General features: G+C 57.4%; 9 protein-coding genes across 10 annotated transcripts in view; 4 read left to right on the top strand and 5 right to left on the bottom strand.

Moving 5' to 3' along the window:
• Positions 1-1,038, bottom strand: part of GGTG_03797 (hypothetical protein) — a 2,553-nt gene extending 1,515 nt beyond the window's left edge. Inside the window, exon 1 of the mRNA XM_009221580.1 lies at positions 114-1,038. Within this exon, the coding sequence (XP_009219844.1) occupies positions 114-516 (403 nt within the window). The 5' untranslated portion in view covers positions 517-1,038. The remainder of the gene's footprint in view (positions 1-113) is intronic.
• A 772-nt stretch (positions 1,039-1,810) lies between these two features.
• Positions 1,811-5,436, bottom strand: GGTG_03796. Of its 2 annotated transcripts, none has more exons than XM_009221579.1 (4): positions 3,261-5,436; positions 3,069-3,150; positions 2,354-2,987; positions 1,811-2,285 (listed from the first exon to the last, which is right to left on the bottom strand). In XM_009221579.1, exons 1-3 carry the CDS (start codon positions 4,098-4,100, stop codon positions 2,377-2,379), a joined length of 1,533 nt encoding a protein of 510 aa, XP_009219843.1. In that variant the 5' UTR covers positions 4,101-5,436; the 3' UTR covers positions 1,811-2,285; positions 2,354-2,376. The 2 variants fall into 2 exon arrangements, with proteins under 2 accessions (XP_009219843.1, XP_009219842.1); XM_009221578.1 differs by having other exon boundaries at positions 2,412-2,987.
• Positions 5,437-6,903: 1,467 nt separating this feature from the next.
• On the bottom strand, positions 6,904-10,861 carry GGTG_03795 (hypothetical protein). Its single transcript, XM_009221577.1, has 8 exons — positions 10,575-10,861; positions 9,362-10,490; positions 8,721-9,287; positions 8,319-8,628; positions 8,214-8,225; positions 8,039-8,144; positions 7,554-7,928; positions 6,904-7,471 (listed from the first exon to the last, which is right to left on the bottom strand). Exons 2-8 carry the CDS (start codon positions 9,661-9,663, stop codon positions 7,041-7,043), a joined length of 2,103 nt encoding a protein of 700 aa, XP_009219841.1. The 5' UTR covers positions 9,664-10,490; positions 10,575-10,861; the 3' UTR covers positions 6,904-7,040.
• Positions 10,862-10,971: 110 nt separating this feature from the next.
• On the bottom strand, positions 10,972-11,933 carry GGTG_03794 (hypothetical protein; the record flags this gene model as incomplete). Its single annotated transcript, XM_009221576.1, has 3 exons — positions 10,972-11,385; positions 11,642-11,767; positions 11,833-11,933. 3 exons carry the CDS (start codon positions 11,931-11,933, stop codon positions 11,133-11,135), a joined length of 480 nt encoding a protein of 159 aa, XP_009219840.1. The 3' UTR covers positions 10,972-11,132.
• Positions 11,934-12,764: 831 nt separating this feature from the next.
• Positions 12,765-14,822, top strand: GGTG_03793 (hypothetical protein). Its single transcript, XM_009221575.1, has 3 exons — positions 12,765-13,330; positions 13,427-13,901; positions 14,012-14,822. The coding sequence occupies exons 1-3, from the start codon at positions 13,164-13,166 to the stop codon at positions 14,351-14,353; spliced, it is 984 nt and encodes a 327-aa protein (XP_009219839.1). The 5' UTR covers positions 12,765-13,163; the 3' UTR covers positions 14,354-14,822.
• On the bottom strand, positions 14,641-15,994 carry GGTG_03792 (PaaI_thioesterase). The gene is made up of 8 exons (XM_009221574.1): positions 15,831-15,994; positions 15,677-15,717; positions 15,524-15,542; positions 15,391-15,456; positions 15,211-15,325; positions 15,058-15,123; positions 14,904-14,982; positions 14,641-14,848 (listed from the first exon to the last, which is right to left on the bottom strand). The coding sequence occupies exons 1-8, from the start codon at positions 15,870-15,872 to the stop codon at positions 14,767-14,769; spliced, it is 510 nt and encodes a 169-aa protein (XP_009219838.1). The 5' UTR covers positions 15,873-15,994; the 3' UTR covers positions 14,641-14,766.
• Positions 15,995-16,384: 390 nt separating this feature from the next.
• Positions 16,385-17,875, top strand: GGTG_03791 (RNA polymerase II transcription factor B subunit 2; the record flags this gene model as incomplete). Its single annotated transcript, XM_009221573.1, has 1 exon — positions 16,385-17,875. The coding sequence occupies one exon, from the start codon at positions 16,385-16,387 to the stop codon at positions 17,873-17,875; it is 1,491 nt and encodes a 496-aa protein (XP_009219837.1).
• Positions 17,876-18,825: 950 nt separating this feature from the next.
• On the top strand, positions 18,826-21,482 carry GGTG_03790 (hypothetical protein; the record flags this gene model as incomplete). The annotated part of the gene is made up of 2 exons (XM_009221572.1): positions 18,826-20,402; positions 20,462-21,482. 2 exons carry the CDS (start codon positions 18,826-18,828, stop codon positions 21,480-21,482), a joined length of 2,598 nt encoding a protein of 865 aa, XP_009219836.1.
• A 314-nt stretch (positions 21,483-21,796) lies between these two features.
• Positions 21,797-22,349, top strand: GGTG_03789 (hypothetical protein; the record flags this gene model as incomplete). Its single annotated transcript, XM_009221571.1, has 1 exon — positions 21,797-22,349. Exon 1 carries the CDS (start codon positions 22,068-22,070, stop codon positions 22,347-22,349), a length of 282 nt encoding a protein of 93 aa, XP_009219835.1. The 5' UTR covers positions 21,797-22,067.

Genomic DNA, 22,349 nt, shown 5'->3' with positions numbered 1-22,349 from the left:
TGTGTGTGTTAGTTACGTTAACCAAAAAAAAAAAAAAAAAAAAAAAAAAAAAAAAAAGAAAAGAAGGGAAAAAAAGAAAAAAAAAAAGGAACGGAAAACAGAGCAAAACATACAGATATACCGCTGCCCACCCCACAGCCTCTCCCGCATCTCGGCCAGCGGCACCAGCACCGCGTCGGCGCGCTCGCGCTCCTTGCCCTCGAGCCAGGCGCAGCCCTCGAATTTGCGCTCCTCGGCCGACCGCTCGCGGAAGTGGGCGTCGCCGAGGCCCATGCCGACGATGTCGCCCGTGTCCGTGTCGACGCACTTGAGCGTGTACTGGTGGTCGCACTTGTGCCACCAGTCGAGCGTGGCCCTCGCGTGCGCGTCCCGGAACTCGGCCGTGTCCGTCTTGCCGCCGGGGAAGAGTATGTCGACTATGACGCGGCCCATCATGTCGTTCTTGAAGGACGCAAAGTATATCTCGTACAGCCGCGGTATGTCCGGGATCAGCGCCGGCAGCACGGCGATGGGCATCTTGGGGTGGGATGGGGGATGGGCGGTGGGTATTGTTTAGGAACTGTGTTGGTAGGCGCTCTTGGTCTGGTCGCAAACGGGGTCGGGATTGAACAAGACGTATGAATGAGATTTACTGCCTCTTCAAGTTGGACTCCTCCAAAAGGGAATCCCTAGGTAAATAAGAAATAAAAATCCCAACCGTTTCCCTTTCGTACCTGCCCTAAGAAGGCAGCCGGATACCCATATTCTTACCATGTGAACCCGGCTGATGTCCCCTTCTTGGACAAGCAAAATCGGCTACATGCTCCGGCAGGCCATGCCATGCCATGCAACGCTGGCCCTGGGCCAGCTCGCTTGTCTAAACCATAACCGCTAGCTCGCCAAAGAATGTGGGTGGGACGATGAGACCACAACGGCCACCACCCGCCTGGGGGGCTGCTCGTTCTCTATCCGGAAGGTATTTCGCCAACGCCTCCAGCCTTTCACGTCGTCCGCCGGGCGAGAGCACCCCTTCAAGGATTTCCCCACCCGTTTCCGACTAGAAAGCAGAAAGAAAAAGCTTGTTCGCTCAGGAGCGGAGCCGATATCGACCATGGGACGATGATGGAGCCCGCCCTAACTGCTGGGGGGAATCGCCACTCGGCTGATCCGGCCAGACCGATTCCCCACCGTCCAGCTTGCGGTATTTTGCTACCTACCTAACCAGGCGAGCGATAGAGGAGGGGGAGAGACAGAGGTTGCATTCGCTCCCCTCAAGGGGACATGGTGACAGAAGCGGACCAGATGCCTGTTTCGGTGCTAGTCCCCTGCCGGTCCAGAGGGTGATGGCCAATAAAGAGTCAGGGGTGACGCCAAGGCAATTTATCAGATCCGCAGTTGGCCGTTATCTGATCTACCGTGGGGTGGCAGCCCTTGCCCTGGTCTCCTTCTCTCCCCGCTTCGTGTTCCCCAGGGCAAAAATAGGACCTGGTCCGGCCTCGGGCATTGCGTTGTGGTTCCGTGGTACGGAACAAGCATTTTGACACGTGTAGAAGGTAATTTTCTCCAGCGTCTGCCTCTGGGTTAGTAATCTCCGCCCGCGGTGTTCCAAATGTCATCGCCTCCACATTTTCATATAGTATTCCGTGGCCCAGGACACAAAGTGCAACTTCAGACAGGGCCTCGATGTGCAGCAGGGAGAAAAATGCCGACTTCAACTAGATCAGCGTCACTTGTGGATCCTCGGTGCTTTTTGTGCGGTTCGTTGGGCGCCACAGGCCTTGGCCCGTGTGCCTGAGATCACGGGAGTCACGAGTTTGATGGCACAATCGAGTCGTCAAATCATTTACTCATTGTTAACTCCAGGCCAACCATGGATCGTGTTCGCAATGGATGGCACGTCGGCAGAAAAAAACACCATAGTATGTCGATACGCTGCGACAGCAAATAGAAAACAGATATCATGCCACATCGTCATCATAAGCCCCGTAACAACTCCGCCCAGATCGTGTAATCGAAACATAAAAGTCGACCCTTGTGCCCGATATATCATGTAATTCTCCCTCCCTCAACTTGCAGTGACCAGCAGTCTATGCGATGTCAAGGAGTACCGTGGAAGAGTGTCGACAATAGGAATCGGTGCTCATGTGGATGGAGCAGAGCAGCCATGTCGAAAGAGAGAAAACTTCAGAGCGAAAAGAAACAGCGGCGCGAAATGCCACAAACTGCAACAGCCGGTCCGCAAAAGGTAGTTAAACCGCATTAGGTGAGGGTGGCAAGCATGGCGCGAAGAAGCATGGGAGGAGGACCTGCAGTGCGAGAAACAGACCTGTCAGCACAGAACGTGTAAATAAAAACAAGAGCCAGGTGACCGCACCTCTGGAATGTCGGCTGGTACCTTCACCGATACTTCGGCACACTGATGGACATCCTACCTTTCTTGTCCTTCTCGATGCGCACGCCCCGGCGCGGCTCCTCGACCTTCTCCACCCGCTCCTCATAGATGACGAGCTGGCCGTCGCTCAGCCTCTCGGCCCGGACGAGGTCGCCGCGCGAGTGCGAGTGCGACCGGTGCCTGCGGTGCTTGCGGTCCACCAGGGCCACCGGCCCGACGCTCATCTCCTCCGACACTTCGCGGTATTCGTGGTAGCCACGCGGGCCAGCGTCCACGATGACGGGGCCCCACGTCGAGTCCGTTGTGTACGAGCTGTACGAGGCCGTCGAGCGCGTCGGCGACGTGTCGCGCACCACCATGGTCGTGGTCGTGTTCATGACGGCCGGCGCAACGGGGGCAGGGGGCGGCGGTGGAGGTGCGGCGTTGACGATGTATGGCGCCGGCTCCTCCCGATAAACCACAGACGGCGGCGGTGGAACAGCCACCGGCATCGGCATCGGCACCACAACAGGAGCCGGAGGCGGCGGCGGCGGCGATGTCACCCACACTTCTTCGCGACGCCGCTCCTCAATCACCTCACCAACCTCAGAACGAGCGGCCGAAATCTCGGCCTCGCCTGGCAAATTTGAAATTTGTGCGTCAGTATTTCAGGCGGGTTATCAAAGCGGGCGGCGCCCTCATGAGAGATCTTACTTACATTTCTTGTATTCTTCACTTAGCCTCAGCAGATCATCAATGTTTTCCTGGCCAAGCGCGCGCTGGATGATTATGGTGTTTCCCTATCGTCCCAAGTGTGTCCACGTCAGCAGAGCGGTTCGGACAACGACAGCATGATCCCGGAACGAGGTTTCCGACACATGAACTCAAATCGGGTGACATCAAAGCTTACCTCTTCCTCAAAGGGGTATCCCAGCTCAATGATGGCACGCTTCGAGACGAGCTTGGCAGGGATGCGTGTCTTTCCCTTCTTGGGATACTCGCTCTTCACAGTGGTGGCTGTGCGGGACGACGAGCTGCTGCTGGTGCTGGACGACCTAGAGCTGCTGCGGATGGTACTGCTGCGATGGCTCCGGGTGGGGGAGTGGTTGCGATGGCTCCGAGTGCGAGAGTGGCTGCGCTCTCGCCTGCGAGTCCGGACGACCTCACGCTCACGCACAGTGCGTTCCGGGTACGCATGGAAGGCGTCGTCGCCGTAGTAGTCCGGATCCGAGATGCGGATCTCGTCGCTCTCGTAGCGGCGCGGCGGGGGCAGCGCGCGAGTCCGCGGGAGGGGGATGGGGGCGTATGGGTCAGGGCGGTAGTCCTCGCGGCGGGCGGGCGGGCCATACTGCTCGACGTGGTCGTGGAAGCCCCTGGGGCGGCGGTCGAAAGTGTCGAGGCTCGACTGGCGCCTGAGCAGCGTGCCAGGGCGCTGCGGCCTGCGGGGGGAGGGGCTTCCAAGCTCCTTCTCCATCATGACGCGGCGCTCATACTCCTCGCGGCGTGGCGAGGGCGGACGGCGGGCGGAACGGGGCTCATCGTCATGGTAGCGGCGCTCCCGACGGACAAAATCGTCGTCAAAGGCCGATCGCCGTCTCTCGTCGTCGCGAAAGCGGAGCGGCGGCGATGCACGTCTCGTGTAGCTACGGACGTCGTCGTCGTCATCGTAGCGGCTGCGCTCGTCGAACCGAGTGTTTCCTGCTTCCGGGTGGAACCGCTCTCGATCCCATCGGTCACCGCGGCCAGCCATGGCTTGTGTGGTCTTGGATGAACCGACGTGGGGTGATTGATGTATGCAGGGAGCCGCTGTTTAGAGGTGGCTGGGTGACACGACACCACACCTTTTATTCCCTTTTATTCCTGAGCGGCAATCCGTTTTACTTTTGCCTACTCTCGAGTTGCTGAAGGGTTGCCGTCTGGGTGAAGCGTTGATGTGACAAGAGCGTTTCGGGAGATGCTATAAAAGAGCAAAAACCAAGCGCTCGAGAAGGGGTAGCAGCAGGGGATATGAGAGAGCGAGAATGGATGGGTTGCTGCTGGAGGGTGGCAGCTGCAGTAGCCGACAGAGAAGCAGCCCGAGTGGAGCTGGTGGTTCGAGACGTGGGATTGGGAGGGGAAAGGTTGGCGGGCGAGGCGATGACGACACCTGGACCGGGGTCTTGGCCGGAAAGAGGGCGCCGCTGACACAGACTCGGTAGTGAAAAGGCGTCTGGGGCGGCCTGCTCCCTGCTCCGGGTCCTGTTAGACTAGTAATGGATCTCTGCTGCAGCTGCAGGTGGCGGTCACTGCAATGCCTGCCACTCGGAGCCCACGACGCTAGCGTCTGCCGCTTTTGACTGGCTTGACGGCTTGAAGGCTCAACTGGAGAATGCGGACCAGCGGCGAGCAGAAGACGAAAAGACCAGGGTGGATATGGTGTCCGAACTCCTGCGGTTGAGAAATGGCAGAAACGAAGAAAAAAAAGAAAGAAAACGAAAATGGTGCAGATTCTCCACGTCCTCCCTCTGGCAGCTCCAGATATTGGGAACGAGCAAGTCTCGTGTCGCACGGTCTGGCGGGTCACGAGCCTGCACCCTGTCCTGGCGTGTGAGCACTGTGTGTGGATGGTTGTCTCTGTCCTGGGGGTTCTGGTCCCTGATGATCTTAGTCCCTGTGGTCCTGTGGGATAAATGTCTCTCTCCTAGATGGATGGCAGAAACGGAAAGGGCCAAAAACACAGACGAACGGGGGATGGCCGGATCCTGTCCTTGATGGGCTGGTTGGTGTGTGGTCCTGTTATCCGTGGGCGCCTGGTGGGGTGACTGGTTGGGTGGTCTGTTGTCCGGGGGTCACGTCTGGCCCAACTCCCATATCAAGGAGGAATGTTGTGTGTGTGCAGCAGAAGGGTGCTGAGACCCGACGAGCAGCTGGATCAGTCACGCACCGATGCCGAGCCGGCAAACGCTGAGCGGTCAGGAGAGCACGCTTTCTTGAAGAGGGGAAAGGCCGGGAAGGGAAAGCCTGCTGTGCTCCTTGTGTGTTATCACCGTCTGCTAAGTCGCCCCAGAAGTTCGGACGCGAGCGCTAGCGAGCAATTTGTACTCGTGGGTGCCCCTGAGCTGCTGCATGGCTGCGGTTCTACAGATAGTCGTAATCCGGAATAATTCCTGCTGTGGCATCTTCTGGATTCTAGGCTCATGGCGCTGCCGACAGTGTGGGCTGTGGGCCTCAAAAAGCCGGTTTCTTGTGCCAGGTACTGGAGACCAGGACCAGGGTGACTGTCGTCATGCCCAATGAAACAGGCCGTGGAAAAATGTGTTTTGATGGGTCGAGTTAGGGCGGACGCCAATCGTGGGCGCGTCCACTAACAAGCAGTAACGGCGGGGCTCACAAATTGGCTGCCCCCACCCGCTCTGTTTCTCCAGCTCGTTCTCGAACAGGCACGCTGAGATGCATGGATGATCCCCAGCTTTGATCCTAGGCCATCCCAGATCGCCGTCGCACTTGGGCGGTCAGGCCTCAAGATCTCGATCCCACGACAGATGCCGTGGTGGCCAATGTGCGGACACTTCATTTCTGATGTTATTTGGGCAGCAACAAGCCCTCTCTACTTCCTGCCTTGGGTGCCTGGGCCTTTTCTCCCGTGCTGCTGTGGGTGTCGCTATTGCCGATCCATCACATGCCACAGCCATCTTGTGAGTGCATGCATGTGTGTGCGTGTGTCAGTGCCTAGTGTCAGTTCCTGGTGTCAGTTGAGCGCTGCTGGCATCCAGTCCCCCAAAGACAGGGAGCGGCTGTCCCCCGCATTCCCGTCTCTTCGCTTCGGCACCGACGCCTGGCTAAGAGCCAGGACCCTTTGTCGAAGGCTCCCTCGCTCCAGCTCGGCTCTGCCATGCGTGAGGCATCTTCGCTTGCGGGCCTTTCCTGCATATGGTAATTGGTAATTGATAACCTGTGGGTGCAGAAAAAAAGAATAAAAAAAAACACCAATTTTCAGGCCCTCATGTGCGATGACGTCGGTTTGCTGTTTTATTCCAGTCCAAAATCTGCGAGCCAGCACAGCGCCCGGGTCTTTGCAGCCCAAGTGGAGCCCACGACAGCCGGGGCAGCAACAGCTGCAGCTGTTGGACCCCTCTCGCAGGGCCTAGCCTCAAGCGACCCCCTCCCGCCGCCCGAGGTCCCCTGGGCTGGAGCGGGCCAAGTTCGATCGGGTGCCGGTGCGAGTTTTCATGCATCGCGCGCGCCATTCCCGATCGGCGCCTGCTTCGGCCTGGTGTCTTTTTCTCGGCAGGCATTTCGCTGTAGCTCGGCTCCTTCAGCAACCGCAGCTCCCGTCGAGAGTCAGGGCTGGCGAGACAGATGGGGACGGCACACATAGTCGTACGACACTGGAGGCATAACAAACTGTAATATCGGACAACCCCGGCTGCTGCCGTCGTTCGAACTTTTCCTGATCATCCCCGCGGCAACGGGTTCGGATCTGTCCTCTCACATGCCGACATAGGCAGAGGAGGGAGTTGCAAACAGCCAGTCCGTGCTCCGAAGGAACTGCTGCAGACTCCCGGAACCAAGGCTTGGCCAAGAGAGCACGGCGTGGTTTGGTTTCTTCATTATGCCTATTATCCTTTGGGCAGAGCTGGCGAAAACATGAGCTAATATGAGCTGACATGACCTCTGATCATCCGTAACACCTAGAACGAGCATATAACACTCAGTGAGACCCGTTAGCCGGCACACAGCATCCGTTCCCCCCGTGTCCGTTCCCGTCCCCGTTCCCGTTCCCGTTGGAGGCCGCGCCGTTGCCAAACGCGAGCCTGCTCATGGCGTCGGTCGCGTCCAGGGCCGCGGCGCCGCCCGCCAGCACCTGGCTCGGCGTGACGGCGTACGACGGCGGCACGTCCATGACGGGGTTGCTGGCGAAGAAGTTGCGCGGCCGCAGCAGCAGCGACATGCCCTCGGCCGGCATCACGGGGAAGTCCTCGGGCGCGGGCATGTGCGTGACCCCGAACGTGTGCCACAGCACAATGTCGTCGTCCGCCACCGCCTCGGTCCCGTCGCCCACCCACTCGGGCAGGCCCCGCGACGGCTCGCCGCTCGTCTGCGGCACGTGCCGGCCCGCCGGCCAGAGCTGGTCGTCTCGGTCTGTTTTGCGTCCAACGCGCTGGGGGTCAGCACTCTCTTCTCCGCCCACGGTTGTCCGAGGCCCGAAAGGGTTGCTTCGTACATTTGGTCACATGCACCGCGTGCCGAGCGAACCCGGCTCGCTTCCAGACGAGCGAGTTCTCCTTTGGGAGCAGCCCGGGCACCTCCCGACTGACCAGCTTGTACGTGGACGGTTTGCCGCTATAAGGGTGCAAGACGCTTTCGTTGGAAATATCCCACGTCCGCGACGTCGCGCCGTCGTAGTCCGTCTTGGCCTGTCCCGTGGTCTCCAACCTCGTCTTGCGTGCGTAGAAGGCGTTGCCGTAGAAGTTCTCGGGGCTTCCGACGGGCGCGTCCGACGCCACCGCGTCCACGGCGAAGATTGTGTTCTTGGGGCCGTCCACGTTGGGGTTGATACGCAGGCAGAACAAATGTTGGTGGTTGTGGGCATTCACACCTTGAGACAAATGGTGAAAATGGGTGAGCAAGGCGCTGCAAAAAAAAAAAAAAAGGCCGGAATACGTCTTTCCGGCTCACGGGAGGCATCCAGCACTCGGGAAAGCTTACCTGGGTACACCTGGGTCCCCCACCCAAGAGTATCTTCGTCAGGGTTCATCGCGTATGTGTTGAGGATTCCCGTGAGCTTGATCTCGGGCTGAATGGTCCCGTCTTGCTGTGCGGTTGTTAGTTCAAGGGGTCTGCCAGATGGACTAAACAGCCATGTCGACCATAAGTGACTTACGTGAAATATCCACTAACGACGGTGTCGAGATTGTCAAGTCAGCAAGGAACAGCCAAGCAACCAAAACAGCCCACGGCGCCCTCCAGCGTAGAACCTTTTACGTACCTGGATGGCATACTCGTAGTTTGCTGCCGTAAACACTTGTTGTATGATCAGCTTTCGAGCCCTTGTGACAATGGTCGAATCATCTCTGAAGTCCGTGTGCTTAAAGAGGATCCCAGCATCCTCCTCGTGGATACAGATAGCATTCTTGATGGTGTTGGTTGATCCGTCGGAGCGTGGGAAATCGGCGTCGAGGTAGTGGATAGAGCCTTTGCAGTCGCACCCTAGCGACAGACTGTTTGTCATGTACCCTGCCCCGTACTCTCCCAGGTCGAATGCGTGCTTTCGCTGATGAGGGTGCTCGGGGTTACCGCTGTCCAAGGAGATGGGCATAAGCAAACGTCCCCCATAAAAAGCAACGATTCAAGTCCGAAGGATGAGACAAAATAAAACGCAACGACATACTAGGGGACCACCATCTCGGCAAGAGACATTCGGTAGAAGATGGGGCGCACCTTGCCCTTGTCGTTGAAGGTGATGTTGTTGAGCACGATGCCCTCCCGGTAGTTGAACCCGATGTGGAACCGCCAGTTCTGCCACTCGATCTCCCGACCGTTCATGCCGAACGAGACGCCGTCCGGCTGCGTGATGTGGATGGCCTTCAGGTCCTTGCGGTACCCGCCCGCCTTCTCGACGGCCGCGGGGTGGTAGTTGACGGGCGGGGCCTTGCTCAGGGGCCGCCGCACCTTGGGGATGTCGATGTGCACAATCTGCTTCTTCCCCGCGTCGTAGATGGGGCAGAAGTCGAGCGGGTACTGGTACTGGCAGTCATCGATATCCGGGCGGTAGTACATGAACGCCTGCTGCAGACGGACCATGCTGCCATGGCGTTCGTCGTAGCCGATGGTCCAAGGGTCGCAGTACACCTTGTGCATATCCTCTTTTGGAATCCCGCTCAGCTCGCACTGCTCAATGACCTTGGGATCGGTGCGGCAGAGGTACTCGACCGCTTGGAGCTCCTCCATCATGAGGCTAAATGCCGTGTCCCTGTGTCAGTAACGGGCGCGTGGAGACAACAGGCTGACAGCAAGGCCGGGGGTGCTCACATAGGCTGTTCGCCTTCAGCGTGCTCCCATTTGACGATCTTCCCAGAAGCAAGATCCACGAGACCGTCGAAGACCTTGCTGTCCGGAGCGATGACCACGACATCGGCGACTCGTGCTGGCCTCGGCGCACTATTAGGATTGGCGAGCCAGGCCGTCATCTCGGCCTTGCGCGGCTCGTGCAGCGAAACGACGTTGGAGTGCACATCTCCGTGAGCTTTCTTCACCAGCGATATAGCAGTAGCTATCTCGTCACCCGTCAAGGGATCGAAAGGGTGCGGGGCTGTAACGAAAGTTGACCCCATGTTGGCTGCGAATCTGTTGTTTGCCCGATCTGGACGGGCTGACTGTGCGTAAATAGGTAGATAGATGTGTGACTGTTTACACGTACAGGCAACAGACACTTGAAACCCGGGAGGGAGACAGCTCGAGAGCGCCAACGCTTTTTGCCACAACAGCCGCTTATATATCGAAGGGAAACACGGGCCTGTCTCGGGAGGAGAATCCCTTGATATGCCGCAAGTCGGGCGCTAGCCTACTTTCCAAACAACCGATCCATAGCCGTGTACTTTTTTGCCATTTTGGGCAAGATATACCATCGACATCGATCCATTAGCAAAAGAAATCACTCATTGGCTAGGCTCCCTCACGATGGTGTGGGCTGCGGGCTCACGGGCGGGCAGATCTCCAAAACGTGGGACTGCCCAGGCAAGTATCTATCTTGCCCAGCACCCCCAGCTGATGTGCACCCACCACAGCGGCCGATAAGGGGGGTTTGCGGTCCCGAGCCTCGGAAGCCCGCGGGCAGGTGGAGAGCCCAGCCGACAGCCCGGGAGAGGAGGAGGGGTGATAAGCCGGCCCCGCTTCGCTTCTTGGGGCTGGCCGCGTGCGATTGCCCAATGCAGGTATTTCAAGCAGCGCCGCGCATGCAGCTTGATGTCTTTCTCGGAGCCCGGCGGCGCGCCATCTATCGCCATAACGTGTGCGGGGGAGGGGTCGGTTTCTGTGACGTACTTACAGAAGCTCGTGTTCCATTGATCATGAACAACAAGACAGCCTCTTCCCTCGGTGGGTAGATACCTGGTATCGGACCAAGTCAAATGATCCCGTGTAGGCTGCTTGTATATTTTATCTGATTTGGAACTCATCCGATCCCGTTTGAACCTTATCAGCTCTTTCTTGTCGTTCGTTGTATTTTAGAAGCTTGTTCTCTTACAGTGTTCGTCCCAGCTAGCTATACCCCCTTCCGAGGGTTATACTAGTCGCTGCTAGCGCGCTCGTTATCTTGCTTGCAATGACTTCAGACAGTGGGCATCCTAGCTCATGGCGCCGCTCCCTCGTATTTATTTTGCCATATTTATCAGATACAGCCAAGGCCGCTGGCACCATGCAATGTTTTGCGAACTCCCTAAAAACTATCACATCACATTCGCCCGGCCACGGCTGGCAACAGCTCTCCGGAGAGAACTTCGCCCAGTCCGTTGCCAAGCAAGGCACTTGTGCCCCTCGTGTCACACACTGATTAGCGCTCGCTCCATGGTGTCATCAATACAGATTATAAGCCAAGCCCTTCTCAGGGACCACTTCCTGGACTTCGAGTCACAAGTCCAGCAGCACCATCCAATGATGTCCTGGGCAAAGGAGCTTCACCACATCGCCCGCCAAATCGTCGCGCTCCGATGCGTGTTACCGGCCCAAGTACTCTGACTGTACGAGAGGCTCCCGGACAAACATATCCTCTGGTTCAAGTACCCGCAAAATGTTAGCAATGTCTCTATGCAGCGTAAACTGATTCGTGGAAAAGGTCCCGCGGGTCGCCATGACAGCGACCAAAGACCTCGGCGGGCAGCTGAGCACGGGGGGCTGTCGCTATCGCCGTGGGCCGCTCCTTCGACCCGCCGATGCAGAAGTTCGCCAAGCTCGAACTCTCGGGAATCTCCTTGCACCACACCGTGATGAGATGATCGCCCCCGGCCCTATCATGCCGCCTGTTCGGAAGTGCATCCCCTGCGGCCGAGTACCAACAGCTACATATGACACAAGTTCTTCACAGTTCGTGGGAATGCCAGATATATATCTTGCTCGGGCAAAAGAAGGGCTTAGTACGCCACGCCCACCATAAAAAAACGTCAGTCTTGCACAGGAGGCCCCAAGGATTAAGTGAAATTATTAATGCCGTAGGCTATCCTATTCTTTTTTTCTTGGTATCATTCCTATTGCTATTCCTGTTTTATTCGTATTTCTATTCGTATTTCCTACTTCTTTTTATCTTCGGTTCCGTACCTATTCCTGTTCCTATCCCTCGAAGGAACTGCCGTCTTCTTTGTGGTGGGCGTGTACGTCGACAGCGCCCTCGGGATCCCTACGGGCCACCCGCTGAACTGAGAGAAGGCCATGCGCCCCGTCCAGCTTTTTACACGACCCTGGTCTGATCCAGCGCCCTGTCCATCATCCTGTGCGAACCGATCTCTTACCCGTGCTTGACAGCGACCGACGCTCCCTGGATGCGTCCCCGGAACCTCCCAAGTCGGCTGGATCTGACGCCGTGACTGGAAGGGGTGGCCCCATCCGCCATGCCAGTCGCCAAGATGTGGAAGTTGGGGACGAAGCTTGGCAACGGGGATGCGTCAGGGGCTGTTGACGCGCTCAACGATGTCGAAACCTCGGCTCACCCTGGGGACAGAGAAAAACATTCTGGAACCGGATGAGCGGACCACGAACAGCTCATTTTGGCAAGGAGCAAGTATTGGGTTACCACGCATTGCACATCCGCCGCGATCAAGGCTTTCGTGACATAGATAGCGCCAGTGTTGGGCTCAAGTGTCGAGGTTCAAGGGCGGCACAAGCCAGCGGCAAGTTCCTTGGACCCTTGGTTTACATCTCGCTTGCTCCTGCTTTGATATTCATTCTTATTTTCTTTTCCTTCACCGTAAATCTCACGTCGGCTACAGCTCAAGTGGAGTGGAAAAGGGGAGCCCTCCATTTAGCTTGTTTGTGGGGGTTGAAGAGGCGGTTGGTAATTTCAAAGCCACCCTCCCACCCACATCTCCAGCAGTCCCAAAGTAGCAAAAGAGATGAGGTGGTGCATGTCATTTCTTGCACTCGCCGCTCTCTCCTCTATCCCCGTGAGTCACAAGGCCGCCCGACTGTGATGATTGACGATTTGGGGTTTCTCGTGTGAGAAAATACTGCAGCAAGCCTCCGCCAAGAAGCAGGGTACGTATTCCTTGTGGATATGCCTCGGTCAGCGTGATTCGCATTCGCCAAATGCGGGAGCAGGTATTGTGTGGGGTTCCTGTGGCAGTGTACGTACGAATGGGCACATTTGGGTTGTATCGAACACGGAGCACCCATCTTGACGCCCAGCTTGCCCCAGCCCTGCTGCCGCTTACGGTACAGCCCCAACGTCTCCAGGAAGGTCAGCGAGGGCTCAGCCGTCGCGATGATGCAAGGCAAACTGGCATCGACCCGCTGTCTATCTGTCTGCCGTCGCTAGGTAGGTACCATGCAGGGATGTACGAGGTGTGGTGGCCCTGCTCATGTTATCCACCCCTTGTGCCTCCTCGAGGCTGCCACGGCGCCGAACGAAATTTATATATGCCGTATTCATCCCACTAGCGGCGTCTATCATCGTCGACTAGATTCTATTCACAGACGCCCGTCTTGATTCCTTGCATTGCACCTGATTTGTAGGCGAAGCTACGCGCTTGGTTTTGCCGTTGGCTGCCCGACCCAGCGGTTCCTCGAAGCACATATTCACATCGAACCCACGCCCGCTAGCGGAAGCTGGCACCCTCTTCACACCATGGACGACCCAATTACCTACCGCTATTTTTCTGCTGCCCTGATAGGCATGTGGTGCCTCCCTTTCGTCGTGTTCTTCGCCCTCAGTCTCTTCCTGGCCCGGCGCAAAGGCGACCCAGCGAGGGTAGCCGTGGTTTGGATAAAAGTCCTCCTCCCTTTCGCGACATTGTCAGTACCCCCCGCCCCCGGCCGCCAAACGGCAGCTCCCGAATGGCCCTATATCCGCCGTTTTTGCTGACAATCCGCGTTCTGCCATGCGTGCAGATATACCATATTGGTCACCATTTCCATCGCATCTTCCATCGCACTCCTGAAACTGCCTTACTCTCGGTACCGAGCTCCCGCTGTGAACCGGGCGGAGTATGCATACATCTCGCACCTCAACCGCAGCACCGCGTATGCCAGCTACGTGTCCGAGGGAGTTACAACCGCTTTGATTCTTTTCACCTTCGTGGAGCTGGGCAACGGCTTCATGTATGCCCTCTCGGGCGAGCGCACAACGCGCCAGAGAGTCTTCCGCTATCTATCCCTGATCCCGGCGCTCCTTGTCATCCTCATACCGCTCGCCGACACCATCTACGAGCACGTCGCTCTCTCTCGGTATAACGAAGATCAAATAAACGCTCTCAATAAGCTCAGCCTGGCAAACGTAATTCTCAGGTGGATCTTTACCCTCCCAACGGTTGCCTACGCCGCCGTTGCGGTGCATTACTGCAAGGCACAGCCTTCCGTCCGCGGAGTGAGTGACCCCCCTTCTGATAACCTCGAGGCGTGGCCACGTGTCGCAACGCCGCCGCCTCCCGTGGCCCCCTGATGCGGCAATGTGCTAAAAGTTTGACCATGTAAAAGATCGCGATCCAGTTCCTCATCGCCACGATCCTCATGTTTGCTCGTGCGACCAGCACACTCATCCAACTGGCGGTGAACCTGCTCGACAGGTTCAGCGAATCCCCCGAAGCGGCATACTATATCTCCCCTATCTTCAGTTATCTGACACTAGGCGTTGCCGTCACCCTTTTGTTTGTGATTGCCATCCGCAAGAAGAAGGGACTCTGGAGCACCCAGAAGCGGCTCCATGATAACATCGAAGCCGGCGGCCAGGCTGTCCAGCAGCAGGGATACGGAGAGCCTGCTGGCTGGCAGCCGCAGCAGCTTCAGCCGGTTCATCAGGTGAAACCCCCAGCCTACTAGACTGTCTGCACCCGAGACTCCATGAATGGGCTTGACCTCATTTGTGGTTGACGTTGTTTGTGGGACCCGCTCGGGATAATTCCGGGGGTGAAGAGCACATATCGCTTTGTTGTCTTGTTTGACGTCCACCACCTGCGGCTTCCCCCGGTTCGCGGTGGCGGGCAGCCATGCAGCTAATACTTTTCTGGCGGGATGTTACCCTGCTGTTTCCGCTTTCACCTCCGCCTTTACTCCCTACCTACCTATATTAATCACTCTTGTCCTTCCGCAAGAAGCTTATCCATTTTGGAGCGGCGTTCGTTGGAGCATGGGGGTTATCTGATGCACACGAGCACATGACCTTTCTTTGTTGTATACAGCACCAAGTCTATAGATCTATATATACCCACTGTGCCTGCCTATTGCCATCAAGTTCAATCAGTGTCCTTGGGGCTAGGGACGCCCTCGGGCAGCGCAAATAGAGGCCGGGTAGTCGGCCACGCCTTCGCAACGAATCTATTTGGTGTTAGCGGATCTATCTGTCAAGGGCCGGTCGAGTATGAACCCTCACTTCGTGTGGCTTCCTCGGGCAGCCAGTTCTCCCTTGGCGTCTTGGAAAACCACCGTCGTGTAGGCAAGCGTTCTTCCAACTGGGCCAAAAGCAGTATTAGCATAAAGAGACAGTCAGTGACGCCTATACTAGGATACGCGCAGAATGTGCCTACTCTTGTCGCAAGTCGCAGTTCCGGTAAGCCTGTCACCAACAACACCGCCACTGCTCAAGTACGTAACTATTGGAGTGCGACCAGTCAGTACGTCCCGGCTAGAGAAAACTCGGCCAGTGAGGGTAATTTAAATGTGCGAGGGGATGTGCATGCCGTTCAAGTCTGTTGACACGCCGGTGGAGTAAAGCCCCATGGAAGCCACAGCTAGAGAACCTCCCAGGTCCACCATGCTGGCTAGCGTACCGCCATGGATGGCCTTCATGCGGTTCTGACAAATAAAAAAAGTCAACACAGGTCCGGCCGGGCGGGCTCAGCGCGCTGTGAAGAACATACGATATGATCTTCGCTGATGTCTAGCTCAAAGTCGACCCTGCCCTTCTGGGCATCCTTGATACGGAACTAATGGACGTGGGTGAGGATCAGCGTAGGCTTGGGCCAAGATACATGGTGTATCGTCAAAGCTCACGTTGTTGCTTCCAAGGAGCCTAAGTATAGTCGATATTTGTCAGCTCCATGGCCTCTAGGATTCTTCTCGCAAAGCACTACCCATGCAGGCACATGATAGATCCCCCACGCAAGTAGGTCTTCATATCAAGGCTGGGCGAGCTTGCGTACTGACCTGGGCTCCAGTCCAGATTCCTTCCAGAAAGACCTCATTACCTGGCGTGCGTCACGCACTCAGTATCGGCAAACATCCATGCGGGCAGTCATTAATATCTTCGATCATGGTGCCTTAGCAATGGGCAATCCTGGCATGCGAGCCTGTGACTTACAGCGTTGACAAACGCCACAGGCTTCAATTGCTTTGCTGCCATTGTCGGGTATGTTGCAGCCCAGGAAATGCTCAGCTGCCTTTCTTGCTCGTTATGCTCTGGATATGTCTGTAGATGGCGAGTGGGGTTGGCGTGAGGGACTGTGGACTCTCGTTGAAGCTGTCATGGTCGGCTCCTCGGCAATGGTGCAGTGGAGGTTCAGGTACCGACAGTGTGGCATACTTTGTGGGTCTCACCAGGTCCCAAACTCCACTGTAGATTCTCGATATGGATGACGCACGTGCGCTGGGATGACTGCCTGTGAGATCATTGCGAGTTCACAAATTGATTACCGCGCAGTGAGGCTTTCAACATCCCATTACTTTTCTCGCGAGCACGCATTTCCAGCCGCCCCTCTAGGCCGTCATTGTTTTCGATCTCCCCGGTAGCTGGGCACCTGCGCCACCACGGAGAATGCACCCATGAGGCGGCGCATCACTCGAACCGACCTCGGATGCGAGCACCAGCACGCGCCCTCCCCGATCCCAACGAGGTAGTCCGCCGCCGCCGTCGCCATGTCTGCGCCTATCATCACCCTCTCCGACTACCTGGAGAGGCAGTCGGGGACCACGTTTAAGAAACTCTACCAGCAGCCGTCAACCGCCTTCGCTATTTTCCGCCGAATGCTCCCGAGCCTGGCGAAGACCTTCGTCATGGCCCTCCTCTATATGCCCAAGCCGCTCTCCCTCGCCGACCTAGATACGTGGGCCAAGCCCGACGCTCGCAAGCAGAAAGACCACGCCCTCGCGATTCTGCGCGTCCTCCACATCGTGCTGATCACAGCGCCGAGCAAGGAAAAGTCACAAGAGGTGTCGCTTACGCCCAACTTCAAAAAGTCACTGCGCCTTGCCCTCGAGGGCGGCGGCACTAGCCACAATACCTTCGGCGTTCCCTCCTCCCTACCTGTCCCGCCAAACGTCGACATACCGTTTCTCGACAAGTTTGCCCGCACTAGGTGGGACGCGATTCTGCACTATGTCGTTAATAGTGTCGAGGGTGACGAATTTGCCCAACGTCCAAGCAAGAGGCTACACTCGGGAGGATCCAAGCTGCAGGACACAGTCAAGGAGCTGCTGGTGGCCGGTGGGCTGGTTGAGAGACGGGGTGGTAGCATCTCCATCAGCAAGACAGGCTTCACGTTCCTGCTGCAAGAATCCAACGCGCAGGTATGGACGCTGCTGCTACAGTGGCTCGAGGCGGTCAACGCGGCCGGCGGGGACCACTCGGCCATGGCGGTCGATATGCTGAGCTTCCTGTTCATGCTGGGCACTCTCGAGCTCGGCCAAGCCTACGATACGGAGGAGCTGTCGGAGCAGAGGCGCAACATGCTGCCCAGCCTGGTCGATTTTGGCCTGGTATACATACCCCCTGGTAACACCAGCCAGTATTTCCCGACGCGCCTGGCGACCACCCTTACCAGCGGGTCGTCAGCGCTGCGTAGCGCCAGCTCAGCCTTGGCCGCAGCGACTGCCGAGGGCCCCAACGCGTCGGGCGGCGGGCAGAGCGAGGCGGCCAAGGGCAGCATCATCATCGAGACGAACTACCGATTATACGCATACACAAGCACGCCGTTGCAGATCGCAATATTGGGCCTCTTCGCAGAGCTGAGATTCAGGTTCGCCGGCATGGTAACGGGGCGCCTCGACCGGGAGTCCATCAAACGGGCCATCTCATATGGCATCACGGCCGACCAGGTCATCGAGTACCTGGCGGCGCACGCACACGAACAGATGCACCGGACAGCAACGCTGCGGAAGAAGCCGGTGCTGCCACCCACGGTGGTGGACCAGATCAGGCTGTGGCAGCTCGAGACGGAGCGCATGAAGATCATGCGTGGATTCCTATTCCGCGACTTTGACAGCCAGGCCGAATATGACGACCTGGCCAAGTACGCCGACGAGATCGGCGTGCTGCTCTGGCGCAGCGACGCACGGCAACTTTTCTTTGCCAGCAAGGTTGACCAGCTCAGCGTATTCCTCAAGGCCAGGAAGAAGGCCGCGCAGTAGCGGTAACCAGATGGCCTTGTATGATGATGGGCAATGCTTGTGCGTGGGCATGCTTCATGTGATTCACAATCATCAGTGCCTCTATGCCTTCATTTTCCCTTTCTTTTTGGTTACTCCTCACGGCGTTTAAGGCGGGTCTGCATGCAACTCCAGGTTTTAGGAGGGTCGGTCGACAATACCTGCCAGGCGATAGAAGGAAAGGCTACTACCATATTCACGGCTGCTGTTTCGACGTTGGACGACATGATGTCATTATAGATTCTCGCTACCTCTAGCGGCAGTATCAAGCGTTAGACATTCCCGTATGCACACCGATGGAAGTTTCGTGCTGGATTTGTAAGGCTGTCGGGTGGAAGCATCAGGAACTCCCATGCTCAAGTCATCCCTTCCCTTTTGGAACTGGGAGCTCGATATGCGTGTGTAACGTGGATCCACGTGCCGCGCCTTCTACGTCTGCAAGATCACGACTGGCAGGCGGTAGATGGGCAATATGCACCTCCCCTGTCTGTTGGGTAAAAGCAATGGCTTGGTAGGCCGCGCTTACTTCCAGCGCCTCGATCACGACTAAAGCAAGCAAGCGCGCCTGGGGCCATCTTTCTCCAAGTGCAAGTGGGCGGCCAGGCTCGCTTTCCCAAGACCAGCATAGGTCGAGCAGGCACGCGGTTTTGCCGACAAATCTCGCCGCCCGTCTTCTCTCCTTTTTTCTCGAAACAACTCTTCCTTGCTTCTTGTCTTGGTGTGCTTCCACGTCATCCCAGCCGCAAACATCTACCAGGTCGTTAGCATCTTGTGGCCGCCCGTTTTCACATTGCTCTCAGATCCGGGTCGCCTCGTTTTGTTTTGGGTGTCACTCTGCCCTCATTTTTCTTCCCACTGTCGTCGCCCCCATCAGCTTTTTATCTTCGTCTGAACTCTTTCGCACTCGCAGCATCTTCCATCACCCCCAAGCCATGTCTGATCAGGCTGCCCTGGATCCCCACCTCGAGCCAGATTTACTAGAATCAGGTCCGCACGAAAGCAGCCCCAAGATACCAACTTTGGCTGAGGAGCTTCTGGCCGAGACATCAACGCCAGAGGTGTCACCCACATCCCCCGAGGAACTGCAGCTCAGCTCCGACTCGTCTGACGAGCTCCCTCGACCCACGTCCCCGAACTACGCCAGGAAACCATCTATCTCGGCCCCGCTCGCCTCTCCTGTCCGCTCCCCTAGCCGTCACCGCGTCAACAGCCGCGCCGTGAGGAACATCGTCTTCCGCAACAAGTCCTCCTCCCCGACCAAGCCTGGAATTCCGAACAAGTCGGCAGTCTCGTCCATCAGGTCAAACAGGCTCAAGCACAAGACCCCCCACGGCGAGGAGGTCTTCTTTGGTGTCTCTTTTTCGTCCGACGACGCTGCTGAACCTCCCGCGCTATCCCTCCGTGAGATCCGCTTCCCGCGCGGCGGTAGGACAGACATCGATCCCAACGCCCAAGGAAGAGCGGACGGGCCAGACGGCTACTTCTTCACCGACCCCGGCAAACCAACCCTCACCAACACGGCGAATTTCTGCGCCTTGGGTGATAGCTCGGACTTGGGAGAGGACGGATACGAGCTCAGCGACGACGGCAGCACCATCCGCTCTCTCGACTCGCAAGAGAACTGTCAACAGAGCAGCGAGCATCCGACTGGAAATCAACCAGCTCACAGCCCCTCAGGCACCCGCCCCAGCAACCCCAAAGACTCGTCCCGGACACCGTTCAGCCACACTGATCTGGAAGACTTCGCGGAGGCTCCCTGGGCCCACTACCTCGAGACCCTGTCGTCTTTCCGTGCTCTCTCGGTAGATATCATCGTCGCCTCGTATGTGATTGTCTCCACCCTGGGAGCCTCAACTGCGAAGAACCTGTACGCAACCGTCCGCTTTGACTGCCGCTTGATCTGGGCCCTCATAAGCATCTGGGTCGACTTCTTCTGCACTATTCTTCAGGCCATTCACCTCTCTCTGTGGCTGTGGCTTGGGTACCTCAGCTTATGCTGCCTCAAGCGCCTCCCCGAGAACGTCATCGGAGAGCTGGCGATTGACCGCGCTGCCGCTCTCGATCGTGCCTGGCGTAAGCTCTGCCACTGGGCCACCCTCAGCAACAGCGCAGTGTTTACTCGTCCCGTTTCTACTGTCGTTTCCTATCTTTGGCAAGTCGTCCCAAGATGCCTCGCTCACCTCGGTCCTTTCCGCTGGACGACAGGCGCGAAACCAGACTTCCAAGGTTCTCAGGCGGAAGACGAAACGTCGGGCTCGTCTCAATCTCCAACCATCCCCCACCAGAGCCACCAGCAGATTTCTGCGCGGGAACTCCCAGAGAAAGCGAAGGCCTCAGCACAAAAGCCGGCCCAGCTCGCTGCCCACCACGGCTCGCCCAAGAAGGCAGCTCAGCACCGCAAGCAAAGCCCGGTTGTCAAGTCCCCTCGACACATGTCGACAGGAGCGGCGATCACGGAGATGAGGAAAGGATTGTGGTCGCCTCTGGACCAAAAGAGGCACGTCGGATTGTCGATGTACTAGGTCTGCGCAAGAGACCCAAGTCTCCAAAGCGGCGGCTCGATATCAGCGCGCCAGTCGGCCCAGTCTTGTACAACGGCAAGCTCGTGTCTCCAGAGCCTTCCATCGCCGTCTCTCTTACTACCGCCTACCCTGTGCAACCGACATACCAGCCTCGCAAGGCCAGTAAGCTTCACGAGAGTGTCCAGCCCTCGGATTCGGAGACGGACGCTCCGGCTGCTTCTACTCTCCGAATTCCAAGGTCCCGCACTCTCACAGTCTTATCCAACATATCCCATTCGCTCTCCAGAGCATCACTCGGCAGCTTCGCATCAAACCGTAACGTCAGCAATTCATCAACGAGCACTATCCCCATGTGTCGTGACGGCCCGGAACAAAGTAGGCACGCACAGGCACGGGCTTCCCTCCCTCGGGTCGTCGGCAGAAAGTCACTCGAGTCGCAGGCAGACAGTGGCCCTGTCGCGCCCCCTACACTGAATCACCGTCTAGTCACCACAGCCATGCCGGACTCGTACTGGGCTGGTCGCTTCCTAGGTCTCCACGACCGTTTCCACTCAGAACTTCTCGGGCCCAACAACTTGGAGATTATGGTTAACGCACACGCATCACTTTCGGCCTTGCCGAATCAGGACGGCACGGGGGAGCAGAAATTAGCACATAGAGCGGCATGCATGAAGCCCTCAGCTACGTCCTCGGATATTGTGCATCGCCCTCGGGCTATTTCTGGCAGCAAGAAAGCGCAGACGCGTGATGCCGAGCGCCTAGAAGACGAAGACAACCGCTCCCGCCGCGTGTTTCTACACCTCGAGACAATGTGCATTACCAGGGAGGCGCGCGGGAGCCTACAGGCTTTCCAGCAGGAGTACGCCCGCAAGATGAAGCGCCCAGGACTCCTCCCCCAGGGTGGCAGCATGGAAGATCGCGGCTTCATCTCTCGTCTGATATCCGGAGGCAAGGTCGCGCCAGCAAAGGTTACTGTCACTGTCAGCAAGACCAACACAGCAGAGACGCCCAAGACTGGTGGACTCGGGAAACAGCTGAGCTACCTGTACGCCGCCGCCCCTTATTAGGCATGCTGCTTGGTCTATTTCTATGTCCATTTTCTTTTTGTCGCACGTTTTATATCCTTTCGGCTGGCCAAGTCTACACACCGCGGTTTTCCTTTTGCTGTGTTCTTACGGTGGTGGCCTGGCACTGTTGGTTTATGATCTCGTTATCCCCTCTGCTGTGGATCGCGTTTCTCTGATTCATGTTTAGAGTTAGTTCGGGACAACGTTTAAAGGTGTTAGTGGTTCGTGTCAGAGATATTTTATCCGCCCACTGCCGATGTCTAGCTCGCGCTGTCCAAGAGAAAAATGTTTTATACTCGAGAGGAGAAAATTAATGCGCTTCTCCAGATGCCAGTCCCACGCATGTGATATCCAACAAAAAAAGCACTTGCCGGGATTAAGGCAGCGAAGCCAAAGGACTAATCTAGGCTCCAAGTGAATACCTAGCCATGGCAAGCAAAAATTCAAAGTCTCGTCTGCATGAGAGAAAGAAAAGCACAAGCCCTACAGCCTAGCCATGTACATTCGTTGGCCGCCATGAGATACAAAGGCCGCATCCCGAGTGTCTCCCATCGAGGTCCGGCCGTGGCCTAGTCAGCAACCGGCATGGTCATCCCACCCGTCGATGCGGAATCGGAACGTGACGTCGCCCCGGCCTCGCTCGACTGGGCTGCCGTAGTCGTCCCACAGGGACCGCTCGGTGTAGCGCACGTTGCCGTCCCAGTCGACCAGGATAATGGTCTGCCGCTGGGTGCCGTAGAGCCCGGTCGAGAAGCCCATGAGCTGGTCCTGGGCGGAGGGCTGGTGGTGCACGACCGGGGTGGTCTCGGCCTTGGCCGCCACGGGCGTCAGCGGGCGCTCCTTGGACGCCGGCGCCGTCAGCCCTGA

This window comes from Gaeumannomyces tritici (genome assembly GCF_000145635.1).
Source record: "Gaeumannomyces tritici R3-111a-1 unplaced genomic scaffold supercont2.2, whole genome shotgun sequence".
Taxonomy (NCBI): Eukaryota; Fungi; Ascomycota; class Sordariomycetes; order Magnaporthales; family Magnaporthaceae; genus Gaeumannomyces; species Gaeumannomyces tritici.
This window is presented reverse-complemented; position numbering and strand designations above follow the sequence as displayed.